Source organism: Sciurus vulgaris (genome assembly GCF_902686455.1).
Source record: "Sciurus vulgaris genome assembly, chromosome: 14".
In the NCBI taxonomy this organism is placed as follows: Eukaryota; Metazoa; Chordata; class Mammalia; order Rodentia; family Sciuridae; genus Sciurus; species Sciurus vulgaris.
This window is the reverse complement of record NC_136475.1, coordinates 9,295,185-9,308,624: the sequence shown is the minus strand read 5'-3', so window position 1 is coordinate 9,308,624 and position 13,440 is coordinate 9,295,185. Positions and strand designations below refer to the sequence as shown.

Below are 13,440 nucleotides of genomic sequence, written 5' to 3'. Positions count from 1 at the left end.
GTGTTATGATCTTGTTCTACAAATGACGGCACATCCTGGCTTCCCGGAGGATCCTTTGAGGAGCTGGCCCCTGCATCCACTGACAGTCCCTCCAGCCCAGGGGGGCCTCGCCCTGCTCCTGCTGGCTGACTGGCGGATGGATGTTCCTCTGCGGGAGAGCTGGAGCTTCCTTAAGAACCTGCTCTACGACTGTGTAGTTGTCTGCCAAGCCAACCGCACTCAGCTCTGCTATGAACACCCTCGCCTGTGCCAGCCTGCCGCTCTGCCCCTTTGCCTTCTGGAACTCAGCGTTCCATAGCTGGCCTAAGAAGCCACTTGCCGCCTCCCAGTGCAGAGCTTCAGTCACCCCTGTCTCAGATGAGCGGGGGACATGCGCATTTCACTCCAAAAAGCAGATGCACTTGGAGGGGGACCAGTGGAGGGGTCAGAAGAGCCACTTCTGACGGCCTTGATGAACCTGGGCTCCGCCTGGGAAGTGGGAGGTGGCCCTGGAAACTGCCTGCCCGCTTAGACTCCAGCCTCCAAGGCCTCTTCCCTGTTCCGCTCCCTTTCTGATTCTCCCAAATGTGCCTGCTTCCTGCCCTTCACACTCAGAACAACTCTGCTGTCCCCAGAGGCAGCAGGGGACAGGTGAGCATTAGAACAGTTGGTGCTGGGGATTGAGCCCAGGGGCACTTAACCACGGAGCCACATCCCAGCCCGTTTTTATATTTTATTTAGAAACAAGGTCTCTCTGAGTTGCTTAGGGCCTTACTAAGTTGCTGAGTAACTTTGAACTCAAGATCCTCCTGCCTCCGCCTCCCGAGCTGCTGGGATGACAGGCACGTGCCACCACACCCCGCTCTGAACTGGGGCCCTTTAAGCACATCATCTCGGCACTGTGGTCCAAACCCCAGCCAAAAGGCCTCCAGCTTACCAGGCACAGGAAACCGTGCTCTCCTGCCGCAGGGCTCAGAGCTGCCAGTACTATGTGGTCTCATGCCCAGACAAGCTGTTTTGACCCCCTACCTCCTTTCCTTGGACCCCAGACCTTAACCTGGCTGTCCCAGGCTGTCCCAGAGAATCAGCGGATGGCCATGGGCAAATTCCCTGCGTGGGCTCTGTAAGAGCAGGCTGAGGTCCACCTGCCAAGCTCCTCGGAGGTCTTTCTGCCTGGAGCCCCTCCTGTGCGCTCCTGGGGAGGGGGCGGCGCAGTGCTCAGGTTGTTCCCTGGCTGGCTGCTGCTGCGCTTGGGAAGGCTCTGGATGGCGTCCTGGGGCTAGGGGACAGTGCTCCAGAACATTCAGGAAACACCAGGAAGGCTGCAGCACCTCCCCACCAGGACACGACACCCTTCAGGGAGGGGCCAGGACAAATGGCCGAGCGGGCACCCTCTCCCCCCCGCCCTGCTCCTCCTCGCTCCTCCGAGCGGGCACCCTCTCCCCCCAGCCCTGCTCCTCCTCGCTCCTGGCCACGCTGGGGGCTCGCCCTGTGCCGACTGGTTCCATGCCAGGCAGTCTTCTTCTCTGATGACTTCTAGGGATGTTCTCATCCAGGGCTGCCCAGCAGAACAGATGCCTCTAGGTCGTCTTTGGGGGAGGGGGTGCCCACAGAGCCTCACCATGGCCAAGGCTAGAAATGAAGGGCTATTTGTGCACACGACCTGACCCGGCTGTCTCTGCTATGAGGAAGACATGCCTTTCCCGAATTTTTTTTTTTTTTTTTGGTACTGAGGATTGAACCCGGGGTGCTTTATACCCCGACCCTTTTTATTTTTGACTTTGAGATAGGGTCATGCTCAGTTGTCAAGGCTGGCCTCAAGCTTAGGACCCCTGCCTCAGCAGTCCCCCAAGTCACCAGGATTACAGGTGTGCACCACCGTGTCCAGCCTCACTATGGGGTTGGTTTTGGTTTTGTTTCTGGTACTGGGGATTGAACCCAGGGGCACTTAACCACTGAGCCACATCCCCAGTCCTTTCAGAGTCTCCCTGAGTTGCTCAGGGCCTCACTAAGTTGCCGAGGCTGACTTTGAACTCACAGTCCTCCTGCCTCAGGTTCCTGAGCCTCTGGGATGACAGGCAGGTGCCATGGTGTCCGGTTCTCACTACTGGTTGTGTTTATATATGTACTTAATTTTAGTTGTGGATGAATCTTTATTCGTATTATTTATTTATATGCAGTGCTGAGGATTGAACTCAGTGCCTCCCACGTGGTAGGTGAGCGCTCTCTGCTGCGCCACACCCCAGCCCCCTCGCTACTGGTTTTTGCCATGCTGGGGATCGAAGCCAGGGCCTTGTGCTTATGAGGCGAGAACTCTACCGACTGCGCCATCTCCCCAGCCCTCACTACTGGTTTTTAATCTCAGATTTCTTTCAAACCCATCACCTCCTCTCATCTAAACGTGCTTCAGGGTTTCCTTTCAGAAGGGTACGGTCCTGTAGCTGAACCGTGCAGATCATCTGATGTCCACCTGTTGAAATACAGTGGCCCCTGCAGTCACAAGGCTGGGGACAGAAAACAAGGGGATGTTTCGGGGTGAAGAGGCAGAGGGGGGGGCCAGAGCATGAGCACCCTTGGGAGGGGCTTGTGCCCAAATGGAACGAGCTCATCGGGTCCCCGTCTCACCAGGGACGGTCCAGCTTTGGCTGGTCCCCAAGGCTGCTTCCTGACCACAAAGCCAGCAGACGAGCCCTGCTCAGATTCACCGCCTGGCTGTTCGGACAGCCCTGTGCAGGGGCCAGACGGATAAATAAGTGACAGCACACAGAAAGGACATCCTGTCTGGCACGGGGCAGTTGGTGACGGCCTCTTATGACGGTGTCATTGGATCAGGTAAAATCAGCCTCGCTGCCAGCTGCATTGGCTCAGCACTCCTCACGGAGGCAGGAGGGAGCGGCTGCAGCTTGGTGCAGACCTGCAGGAGGGCAGGCAGCTCCTGGTGATGGCGGCCTACTCTGCCATCTTCCCTCTGGCTGTCACAGCGTTGCAGACAGTCACTCTATACTTTTTCAGCCCATGGGGAGGATAGCTGTAGAAACAGAGGTCAGAGAGGTGCCCCTTGTCAGGTCACTTAGTGAGGAACAGTCACCCAGACCTGAACTCTCACTCTGAGCAGCAGAGTGAGGCAGGACCGGAGGCTGCGGCATGATGTCCTGGGCCAGCTCCAGCCTGGCACCAGTAGTTCACACACCCTGTGGAGGCCGGGAGGGAGCGGGACTCGGTGGTCAGGAAGTCCCGTGCTCCTCAGCCTCTCGCTGGAGCAGGGTGGAGTCCTGGGGACCTGCAGAGGCTGCATCCCAGCCCAGTGGTCCCAGATGCCACCAGTACACTCCAGCAACTGCTCAGAAAGGCGGGAGCAGAGGACCCACTGTCCTCTGAGGACTGAGGAGGCCACGGTGCTCTCACCACGAGACCAGCCCTGGGCAAGACTGGCACGCCTGCCCAAGGAGGAGGGGCGCTGCCGCAGCCACTTCCTCCACCGCCTGGGGACGTGCCACCTTGGCAGCAGCAGACCCTCTGCACCACCCTGTGGGAAACGTGCCGCCCATTCTTGTGTACCCCATGCCTGCTGGCACCAAGCAGGACGCCCCTCGTGCTCGGACACAGGCCCAGCTGGTGCCCAGATGCGCAAACACCAGCCTTGCCCATCTCTGCCCTAACAAACGCAGACATCTGGAGGACGGGCCGAGCCCAGCCTCCCTGCCACCAGCTTTGGTTCTTTGGCACCAGCTCTCCAGATACCTACGAGATGGATCTCTCCTCCTCTGAGTAGAAAAGCAGCAGTGCCAACAAGTGAAGGAGAGCAGACATTTTTCAGAGCCATGGGAGTGGTGCTCTGCCCGTCCCCGCAGCCAGCTTTCAACAGCACTGTCATCACCAGCATCTCGGTTACTGAGAACCCACCATTATCAGGAGCCATGAGCTCGTTCCTAAGAGCAGAGAAGCAGATGAGACAGCACACTAGAGCCTTCTTGGAAACTAACTTATTCAAAATTGACGTGACCAGGCAGGTGTGGTGGCCCACACCTATAATCCCAATGACTCAGGAGGCTGAGGCAGAAGGATCGCAAATTTGAGGCCAGACTCAGCAACTTAGCAAGGGCCCGTCTCAAAAATTAAAAGGGTGGGGACGTGGCTCAGTGGTTCAGTGCCCCTGGTTCAATCCCCAGTACAACAAAAGCCATCAGCGTGACCAGTGTACGTTTGGTCAGAAACAGAAAGATTTAGCGAGGGTGAGTCTGCTGTCTTTTGTCCAGTGAGAGTGTGCCTGGAAGCTCGTGGAAAGGGCACCATGACTGCTGTCCTCTGACGTCGCCTCTGCCATAAGACTCTCGCCCCCGAGTGCGAACCTCATCTTTAAAGAGGAGATTTTGTCACACAGCCCTGGCCCCTGGACCCAGTGGCCGCTCAGTGGAACACTCCCACCACTAGGGAACTAGCCTTGCCAGGTTTGTCCCCACAGCCTGTCGGGTCAGACGGGAGGCGACACCCGGACGGGTTTCCAGGACTGTTTGTGTTCTGCACTTGGCCTCACTTGCTGACTGTAGAAACTCGCCCCCCCTCAGCCCCAGCTGGTGCCTTTCCAGTGGGTCCTTGAAGCCCAGAAGGAAGAACTCCTGAGGGAGACCCTGGGGGCAGGGATTGGCCATGACATCCCTGTTCCCAAGTCCCAGAACAGACTGGAGGCCTCACCTGAGTGGAAAGCACATGAGAGCTGGCCCCATGGGGTCCCCGCCCACCAGTGTCCACACTGGAAGAGACCCTCCCCCACCAAGGAGCTGCCCGTGACCAGCAGAAGTCAGCAGGGGGATGAGTGTCACTTCCGTGATCAGTTACTCCAGGATGCGGCTCTGCCCTGCACGTGGTGGCGCACCACTGGCCGGGGGAGCCAGCTCTGTGAGGACCCTGTGGAGTGGCCCATGTGGCCAGGCGAGCGGGCTCGCAGGCTGCTGCCCCAGCTCAGATGGCTGCACCTCACTCGCCATCCACAGACCCTGAGCCGAAACCACCAGCTGTGCTGCCCAAAAACCGGCCGAGGGCCAGGAGCTTACTTACCACCTCCGTTCCGGTGGGCAGCAGCCAGTGGTGGTGGCTTGGGCGGGACCCCGGGCAACCTGTCCCTGATCTGCCCCGCCCTCCCTCATCACCCTCCTCACCCGCAGGTCTCCTTTTGCCTTTCCCGCAGACTTGCTGAGAGCGAGGCCAGCCTGTGCTGGCTGGAGCAGCAGGACCCTCCCCAGGAGGTGGCCCTGGACCTCAGCCTGAGCTACATCTACAAGGTGAGTCTGGACACGTGCCTGTCGCCTGTCGGGCTGAATCAGGGACACCGGGTGCACCTGCGGCTGCTGCCCCCGCCCCATGCCACGGTGCTCCCTGCGCCTCCGCTGCCCCCAAGGGCCCTGCGGCCCGCCCTCTGGGCTCCCACTGGGCGCAGCCGGAGGGTCTGCCTGTCAGGGAACCAGCGGGCGTCCTCCCTCACGCCCTGCCTCTCCCCAGTTCCTGACGCTGTGCGCCCTGGCCCAGCCCGCGGCCTACAGCGACGCACACCTCCTGGGTCTGATCGAGCTGCTCTGCCGCGCCAGCCTGGACGCAGGGCTCCGCCTGATGCCCAAGACCGACCTCCAGCAGCTCCTGCTGCTGCTGCTGGAGAACATCCGCGAGTGGCCAGGGAAGGTACCGCCGGCTGCATCCGACCCTGCGGGCACCAGCACCCTGTACCCAGCTGTCCCCGAGCACCCTGCATGGGCACGGCCCAGCCTCCACAGGCCCCTCGCCCCCTGGGTGGGCTGGGGGGAGGCCAGAGCAGAGAGTGGCCTGCCAGCTGTCCCCTGTCCCCACAGCTCCAGCCACTGTGCTGCGCCCTCAGCTGGGTGTCCGACCACCACCACAACCTGCTGGCCCTCGTGCAGCTCTTCCTGGACGTGACCTCCCGGGGCAGGTGGGTGCCTCTCCCTCACCTCCTTCCTCCAGCACTCACTCCTGGAGTCCTGCCAGAAGCCTCCCGTCGACCCAGCAAGAGAACTAAAAATGCAGTTCACTAATGAGTGCTTTACACGTGAGGGAAAAAAAGCCTGATTTTTGGTTTTTGTACGAGGGACTGAACCCACGGTTGCTTAAGCTGGGCCATGTCCCCAGCCCTTTTTATTTTATTTTATTTTTTTTGAGACAGGGTCTTGCTTAGGGCCTTGCTAAATTGCTGAGTCTGGCCTCAAATTTTGATCCTCCTGCCTCAGTCTCCCGAGGCTCAATGTGGTCTTACTAGCAAAACACCACCTTGTGAACTTAGCTTCTGCCTGCCGTGCCCCCTTCTTTTCTTTGGGACTTCCTCCCAAACTTTGGCTACAGGTTCCTTCTTGTTATTCAGACCTCAGCTGGTCACCCCCTCATGCTGCCCCGTGACTCCTAGTTTTCTCTTCTGCAGAGCATTTGTTTCTGCCACTGGTCATCTTAATATCTGATCCCTGCCATATCACTGCACATCTGGAATGGTGAATGGTGCTGGCACATTCTTTTTTCCCTTGGAGGCCCCAGGTGGAACCAGGTGCTCCACCACTGAGCTAGCTCCATCTCCCCCCTTTTTTTTCCCCATCGTACAGCCTTGCGCTGCGGGCACCCGACTTTGTGAATTATTTTCGAACAATAAATGAGGTAAACAGAGAAACCCAGCCCAGGAGATAGTGCCCTCTGGCTGGACTTGGCCTTGTGTCGCCTCATCTCTCCGCCATCCTCTGCTTGGGCCACAGTGACAGGCAGTGCCCTGCCCTACCCTGAGCAGACTGGGCACACTCGCGTCCACCCCAGGCTTCTGCAGGCACCTCCACGGTTGCAGCCCCCAGGGTGGCTCCTGCAAGGAGGCTTGGCATTTGCTGCCTCCGGCACCCCAGGGCCCAGCCAGGTAAGTCTGTGTCTGCAGGCCAACCCTAGGTCAGGCGGTCCTGCTGGGCTCCACTGCAGACTCCTCGCTGTGAATCTGGTGGAAAGAGAGGCGGCTTCTCCCCTTGGAGACTTGAAAGGGAAGCTTTTGTCCTGTATTTGAAAGACTCAGGCTTCTGAAAGCTGCCAGAGGCCTCTAGGAGCCTCAGAGGGCCAGGTCTCCACTCAGCCCAGATCCTGAGGTTGCTTTTCATTTGATCTGAGGAGGCTTAGCCCTGCTTCCCAGCCTCCCTGCCTCCCTGCCTCCTAGCCTCTCTGCCTCCTTTCTGCCTTCTGAAGCCTAAATCCTGTGTCCTTATTCATGGCTGCCTCTCCATGTCAACTCCATGATGGCTGGTACCTCGTCTGGGTCACTCTGTATCACTCACTTCCTTCCTGCCCCTTCCTTCTTTCACTTCCCTGTCTTCACCTGGAAGGTATTCTGTCCCTTTGTCCTCCCACAGTCTGTCTGCAGAGACCTGCAGAGACCTGTGATTATCAACTTCTGTCTTGCCTCACTCCCTCCAGCCTGCATGACCAAGTCCAAGTGCCTGAGGCTGGTCTCCAAGGCCCACGTGGTCCCACCCAGTTTCCCCATTTGCTTTGACGGGACCATGTTGTTAATGGTTGGTTTTCTTTGTGTGTGTGTGTGTGTGTGTGTGTGTGTGTGTGTGTGTGTGTGTGTTTTGAACTTCATTCTTTCTCAGAGCTGCATAGTATTCCCTGGTGTAAGTGAAACAGAGGTAAAATAGAAGAAATAAGAAATAGGGAGAAAGGAGACATACAGGAAGCACAAGGGGAAAAAAATTGTTTTTCAGTACTGGAGATTGAACCCAGGGGTGCTGTACCACTGAACCACATCCCAGCCTTTTTTATTTTGAGACAGGATCTTGCTAAGTTGCCAAGGCTGGCCTCAAATTTGTGATTCTCCTACCTTAGCCTCCAGAGTGGCTGGGATTACAGGTGTGTGCCACTGCACCCAGCCAGGAAATAAATTTTTAATTTAAAGTTCTGCATACTTGCAGGGCCATGATGGCATGTGCCTATAATCCCAGCAGCTTGGGAGGCTGAGGCAGGAGGATCACAAGTTCAAAGCCAGCCTCAGAAATTTAGCAAGATCCTAAGTAACTCAAAAGAAAAACAAAATAACAACAAAAAAAAGGGCCAGAGAAGTAGTTCGGTGGTTAAATGAGTTAAGTGCCCCTGGAGTTCCTCATACTGAGGGGGGAATAAAAATCATGCATACTGTTCAGGCCTACCCTTCCCTAAGCCAGCCTTTTCCAGGCCTGTTACTCCCAAATTCCTGGGAAATCTGTAAATCTACCGTGTACTGTGTGCCTCCATAATTAGGTTAAGTAAAAAGAAATAAGAGAGTTTGAAAAACCTATAATTTAGGAGACCTTCCAGCACTATCTGCCACTCAGTTAATGAAGACCATGAGGACTAACGACCTCAAGATGGAGCAGGCCACCATCTGCCTTGGTGTCCCCAGACGGATATCCCTCCTTACACCTTCCATTGCCCACACTGCCTTGAATCTGTGGGCCTTGCTTCCCTGCAAAGGCTCGCTCTCTCTCTCTCTCTCTCTCTCACTCTCACTCTCTCTCCCCTCCCTCCGTCCCTCCCTCCCCCCATATGGCCCACATTCCCTTTCTTTGCCCCCAGAGGCCTCTCGAGATGGCCGCGTGCTCCCTTCCAAGTGTGTCTGCTTTCCTGTGCCCCCAGCCTGTGCTGCAGTCCCTTTGTGAGCCAAACAGGCCCTGCTCTGCAGGAACCCCTCTAGCCCCTAGTTCTGAAGGTCCCTCCCGTGACTGTCCACGTGGCCACATGGCCGGCTTAGGGCAGACGTTTCTACAGGTCCTAACATGTACCTAAGGTTGGTCCTCCAAGGAAAGCTGGACCAGCTCAGACTGCTGCCAGTGACTACCAAGCACCATGTCCTCACAAGGCCCTTCCTGCTGCCTATGCCTGTTTTGTGGACGTTCTAGTCCAGCCCAGGGATGAACAGAAAATGTCATCTGTGTTCCAGTTTTGCTCATGGCGGTGAAACAGATCATTTTTCCATATGCTTATAGGTCTTTCCTGTTTCTCTTACTGTCATTACCTTTTGATATTCCTTACCCATTTTTCTATCAGGTAATTTATCTTCTTTTTAACTACAGAGATTTACATATGGCCTATTACATATGTTGCGAACACTGTATTTTCTCCTAAGGTTGTAAGTTCTCCTTTCTAAATCCTTACATGTGGATCTTTCAGTGGACCAGGATTTTGGTTTTTTGTTTTTGTTTTTGTTTTTGTTTTACTTTTTCAATTTTTTTTCCCTTTTGTTGCTGGGAGTTGAACCCAGGGCCTCATGCGTGCTAAAGCACACTATTTCCAGGAAACGGCATGAGTGAGTTACAGAGGTGACTGGGTGCTTTGTGCAGCTGAGTGGTTGCCATGAACAGGAAGGCCTTCCCCTCCCTGTGACCACAGAAGAGCCTGCTGCGCCTTCTTTCGGTACCTACAGGCGGACATCGGCTCCTGTCCAACTCTCCCCGGTGGAATCTTTTTCCTCATTTGAGACAAGGACCTTACTTGATTTTTTTTCCACTCCCGAAGTGGACACAATACCGTGTGTGTGTGTGTGTGTGTGTGTGTGTGTGTGTGTGTGTGAATAACCTGTAGCTTCCTAAGAGATTTGAAGCTTCCTTTGTCGTATCCCAGACTTAAGAGTTTGCTAGCCACGTCCACCCGTGATCTGGGGACTCAGTGTCTTGCAGGGTCTCTTTGTCTCCAGGGCCCCTTAAATGCCAAGGAGTGAGGCGTGTCCTTCACCTCTCAGACAGACACATCCGCAGACCAAGGCCTCGGGCCAGGTCTTTACTAGGAAAGAGGGCTCCTCATCTGATGAAAGTGTTGTGGAGAAATGTGCCTTCTTTTCCCAGTAGATGGAGCATTCAGGTGATACAGGCCTTAGAAGGTACCAGGGAGTAGACAGATGAGAAAGCAAGCGCCCGCCGAGCCCCGTCTCCATGCCACGCCCGCGTTACCTCTGTGAATGCGTTTCCCTGGGCGGTGTGCTTTGGCCGTCCTCCCAACTGGGTCGTAAAGAGCTTCTAATTCTGTTTTACAGCCTCGCTGCCTTCAGAATCGCCTGGGAGCGCAGCCCCCACGCTCCTGCCGTGGCAGTGTCAGAGGACCTGCTGGCTTTCTTGTTCTGCCCTGGTTGGTGGCTGCCCCACTGGGCTCGGTGCCCAGACTGACCCCAGGAAGAAGGGGGGCTTGTTGTATGCGGGGCTGTCACTCTCAGTCTGCTCGACTGGTTAAGTACAAAGCAGGGACTCCCACCGACATGAGCGCATTTGTGCGACACAGCCCCAGCCCCGTCCTGTGGATCCAGACTTCCTGCGGACTTAAGGAAGCCTTGAACTTGACATGAAAAGGGAAGTAAATAGAAGAGCAAACCACCTGAAATGGGGCCAAGGAAGAGGGGGCTCCTGCAGGGAACTCTGCCCTGAGGTGGCCTCAGTGGGTGGCAGAGGAGCTGCTGGAAAGAGCACGTGCCATCCAGCGTCTGCCAGGAGCTCCAGCTTGTGTTCCTGCGTAGAGCAGACCCTGCAGACCCCTGTAGACCCCTGCAGACCCGCGGCCACCACCAGCAGGAAGAGGGAAGCCAGCGCTGCTCCCCTGTGCTCGGCAGGAGACCGCGTCCTGGGACACAGGCAGGACCCCCACCCTCACCATCTGTGACTGCTGATTAGCCTGCTGCTTCGCCATGGCCTTCAAAAAGAGGGCAAGACGGAACCAGCTTGCAGACTGCCCAGCCAGGTGGAGGAGCGGACAAGAGCTCCCTTAAGCAAGTCCCAGGTCTGGCATCACCAAGTTGCCAAGGCTGGCCTCCAGCTTGTGATCTTCCTGTCTCAGCCTCCCGTGTCTCTGGAATGATGACAAGGAGCACCATGGCACCCAGTAAGGAGAGAGAGAGTTCATCTAAATCAGAGGGTGGCCCCAGTGTGCGGAAGCCTCAGGTCGCGAAGTTGCTATACGAGGGCTGCTGGCTGTGGAATGAGGCCCCCCAGTGGAAGGACCTCCCACCCCTGTGCTGGGAGATGTGCGGTGGGGCCGCCTGGCCCAGGGGACCTCTGGAGGTGGGAGGGCTTCTGGGAGATGGGGGCAGTGTGCTCGATGTGCCCCTCAGCAGTCCCGGGGATGGGGGAGGACACTTACTTAGAAAAGGGGACTGAATAAACCCTCCTGGACGGCCTGTGTTCCACAGCTGGCTGGACTCACGGCTGGTAGACAGCAGGAGGCACGTGTCTGGTTCTCCTGGGTACTCGATGGGGCTGTCTCATGGCCTCGGGACAGCATCAGACGTGAGCTGAAAGTTGGTAGAACTAGGTGGATTATCAGTCTACCCGCAGGGCAGGCCCTGTGGCCACCCTGAGGTCCACCCTCACTGGCGGGTCAGCCAGGGCAGAACCAGGGTCTCGGATGAGGCCATTCGTGGAACACTGGTCAGATTCGCAGACGACATGCACACAACGGACAGTGGAGTGAAGACCCCAGGAGGTCTCCGCAGACCGTAATGACAGTGAGTCAGAAGGAGGCCTGCTGCACAATTCAGCACAGGCTCTGGGGCATGGGGCTTGACAGCAAGCTGTGTGAAGAAAGGCTGGGCTCAGTCTAGCTGCCTCGCGTCTCAGGGCTGCCAAGAACACGAGCGTCAGTCTCCAGCCTCTGCGTGGAGCAACGCAGTCGAAGCGGGACACGGGCAACCCCAGAACCTTTGGCAGACACGGGAAAAGGCCAAGAGGGGAGGAAGGGGCTCTCGCCCCTGGAGAAAGGGGTAGCCTCAGGAGTACAGTAGTGCTTTCGTGGACATGGAGGCCCAAGCCTGCAAGTTTCCAGGACACAGAAACCAGAAGCTCAGGGGAGAAGGCCCAGAAGGGCAGATCTTTGTGAAATGTGGGAACAGCTCTCTTGTGGAGTCCAGGACTGGACGGGGCTGCCGTGGCAGAGGGAGCCATCCCGTGCTGAGATGGGCGCTCGGTGGGAACGTGACAAAGGAGTGAAGTGGACAGCTCGGCCTGCAAGACCAGAGCCTCGGAGGCAAGGCGCTGCCTGAGCTGCCGTGGCTTCACCACAATACCCAGGAGGGCCAGGTCCCTTTGTGTCTGCTTACACTATGCACCCAGGAGAGTTCCCACAGCAGACGTTCAGTGCGCTGGACAGGCCGCCGTGTACTGCCACTCGGCCCAGGACAAAACGTCCCCCGCTCCCCAGAAGCCCCTTGGCCCCTCCTAGGCACTTCCTGCACAGGAAGCGCTTTCCTGTGCTCTCCATCAGGTACACCATGCCCGTCTTTGGACTCTTCTCTGAGTGAGACCATGCGGTGTCCAATCTTGTGTTGGTGTCCTCAGCTTGGGTTTTGCTTGGGGCACAACTCCAGTTCCTGTGAATGGTTTTGTGGATAGACTCACTGCACCCGGGTTGGCGGTAGGCTGTATCCCTCGTGTCCTGCTGTCCATACTGTGTACGTCCCCACATGCGAGTGCCCGAACACAGACGTGGGTGCCTGGACTCCATAGTGGCCCTGGGCTTGCAGACATGCGGCAGGAGGGAGCAGAGCCCCTGGGGAGGTCACGCCAAGCCCTGGTTCTTCCTGTCAGTGCTAACATGCAAGACAGAAAATTCCAAGTGAGGGACAAGGAGTGGGTGGCACAGCAGTGTCTACGAGGGACGAGAGGCAGCATGGACAGCCGGAAGTGCGCGTCACACAGACAGCCCCAGGCTGGGTGTCAGGCAGCATTTCTCCAGCGGAACAGGCCACTGCTGTTGCTTCCTGAACTGCCCTGGAGACATGGAAAATAGGTAGCCCTCGCCTTTGGCCAGATGCCTGATGGCCTTTTAGGGCAGTTCAGTCTTATCAGGACCTGGCTCCCGTTGGAGAGGGTGACATCAGGGCAGGGACACCAGGGGCCGCACCTACCCATCTTCACCCCAGCATTCCAGAGTCACACAGGTCAATGCCTTTGCCTTCCTCGGTGCCCTGCAGGGTGCCCAACCCAGTGTCCCTTGTGGGAAGTGCAGGGACAGCACTAGACTGGATAGAGTGCCTGCATTGTCTCTGCTCTGAGCTTAGGAAAGCCCCTTCCAAGTCTCCCAGTGCCTTAGGCTCCTCCAAATGCTGATCCAGTGTCCTGGTCTTTCAGAAGCTGTGGAGAACGAGGGTGGAGGCCTGGCCTGGCCTGGCCTGGCCTGTTGCCTTATATGACAGTGACTGGGAAGGCGCCAGTGACTGATGCGTCCTTTGCTGGCCTGGTTTGAGTTCTGGGGAACCTTGCCAGATGGGGTTGGGCAATTTCTGGGGAGGAAGACCCCAAGCCCTCTGTTGGCCCCTGCACAGCTGGGCTGCTGCGTGAGCCCCTTCTTTCTCTCCTCTGTGGAGTAAGCGCTTGGTCTAGGAAGAGCGCCGTTCCCTGACGCCTCCCCATGTCTCTGTGGGAACTGAGGATGCGGGTCGGTGCAGAAGATCTGGGGAACTGTCAGGAGGACAGGCTGTGG

At 57.1% G+C, this 13,440-nt stretch overlaps 1 protein-coding gene across 4 annotated transcripts in view; it reads left to right on the top strand.

The window, feature by feature from the left end:
• Positions 1-13,440, top strand: part of FAM178B (family with sequence similarity 178 member B) — a 69,966-nt gene that overhangs the window by 23,993 nt on the left and 32,533 nt on the right. For all 4 annotated transcript variants that reach the window (XM_079110711.1, XM_079110709.1, XM_079110708.1 and 1 more), the window contains 3 exons: positions 5,165-5,258; positions 5,476-5,652; positions 5,820-5,917. In XM_079110711.1, the coding sequence (XP_078966837.1) occupies positions 5,584-5,652; positions 5,820-5,917 (167 nt within the window). In that variant the 5' untranslated portion in view covers positions 5,165-5,258; positions 5,476-5,583. The remainder of the gene's footprint in view (positions 1-5,164; positions 5,259-5,475; positions 5,653-5,819; positions 5,918-13,440) is intronic.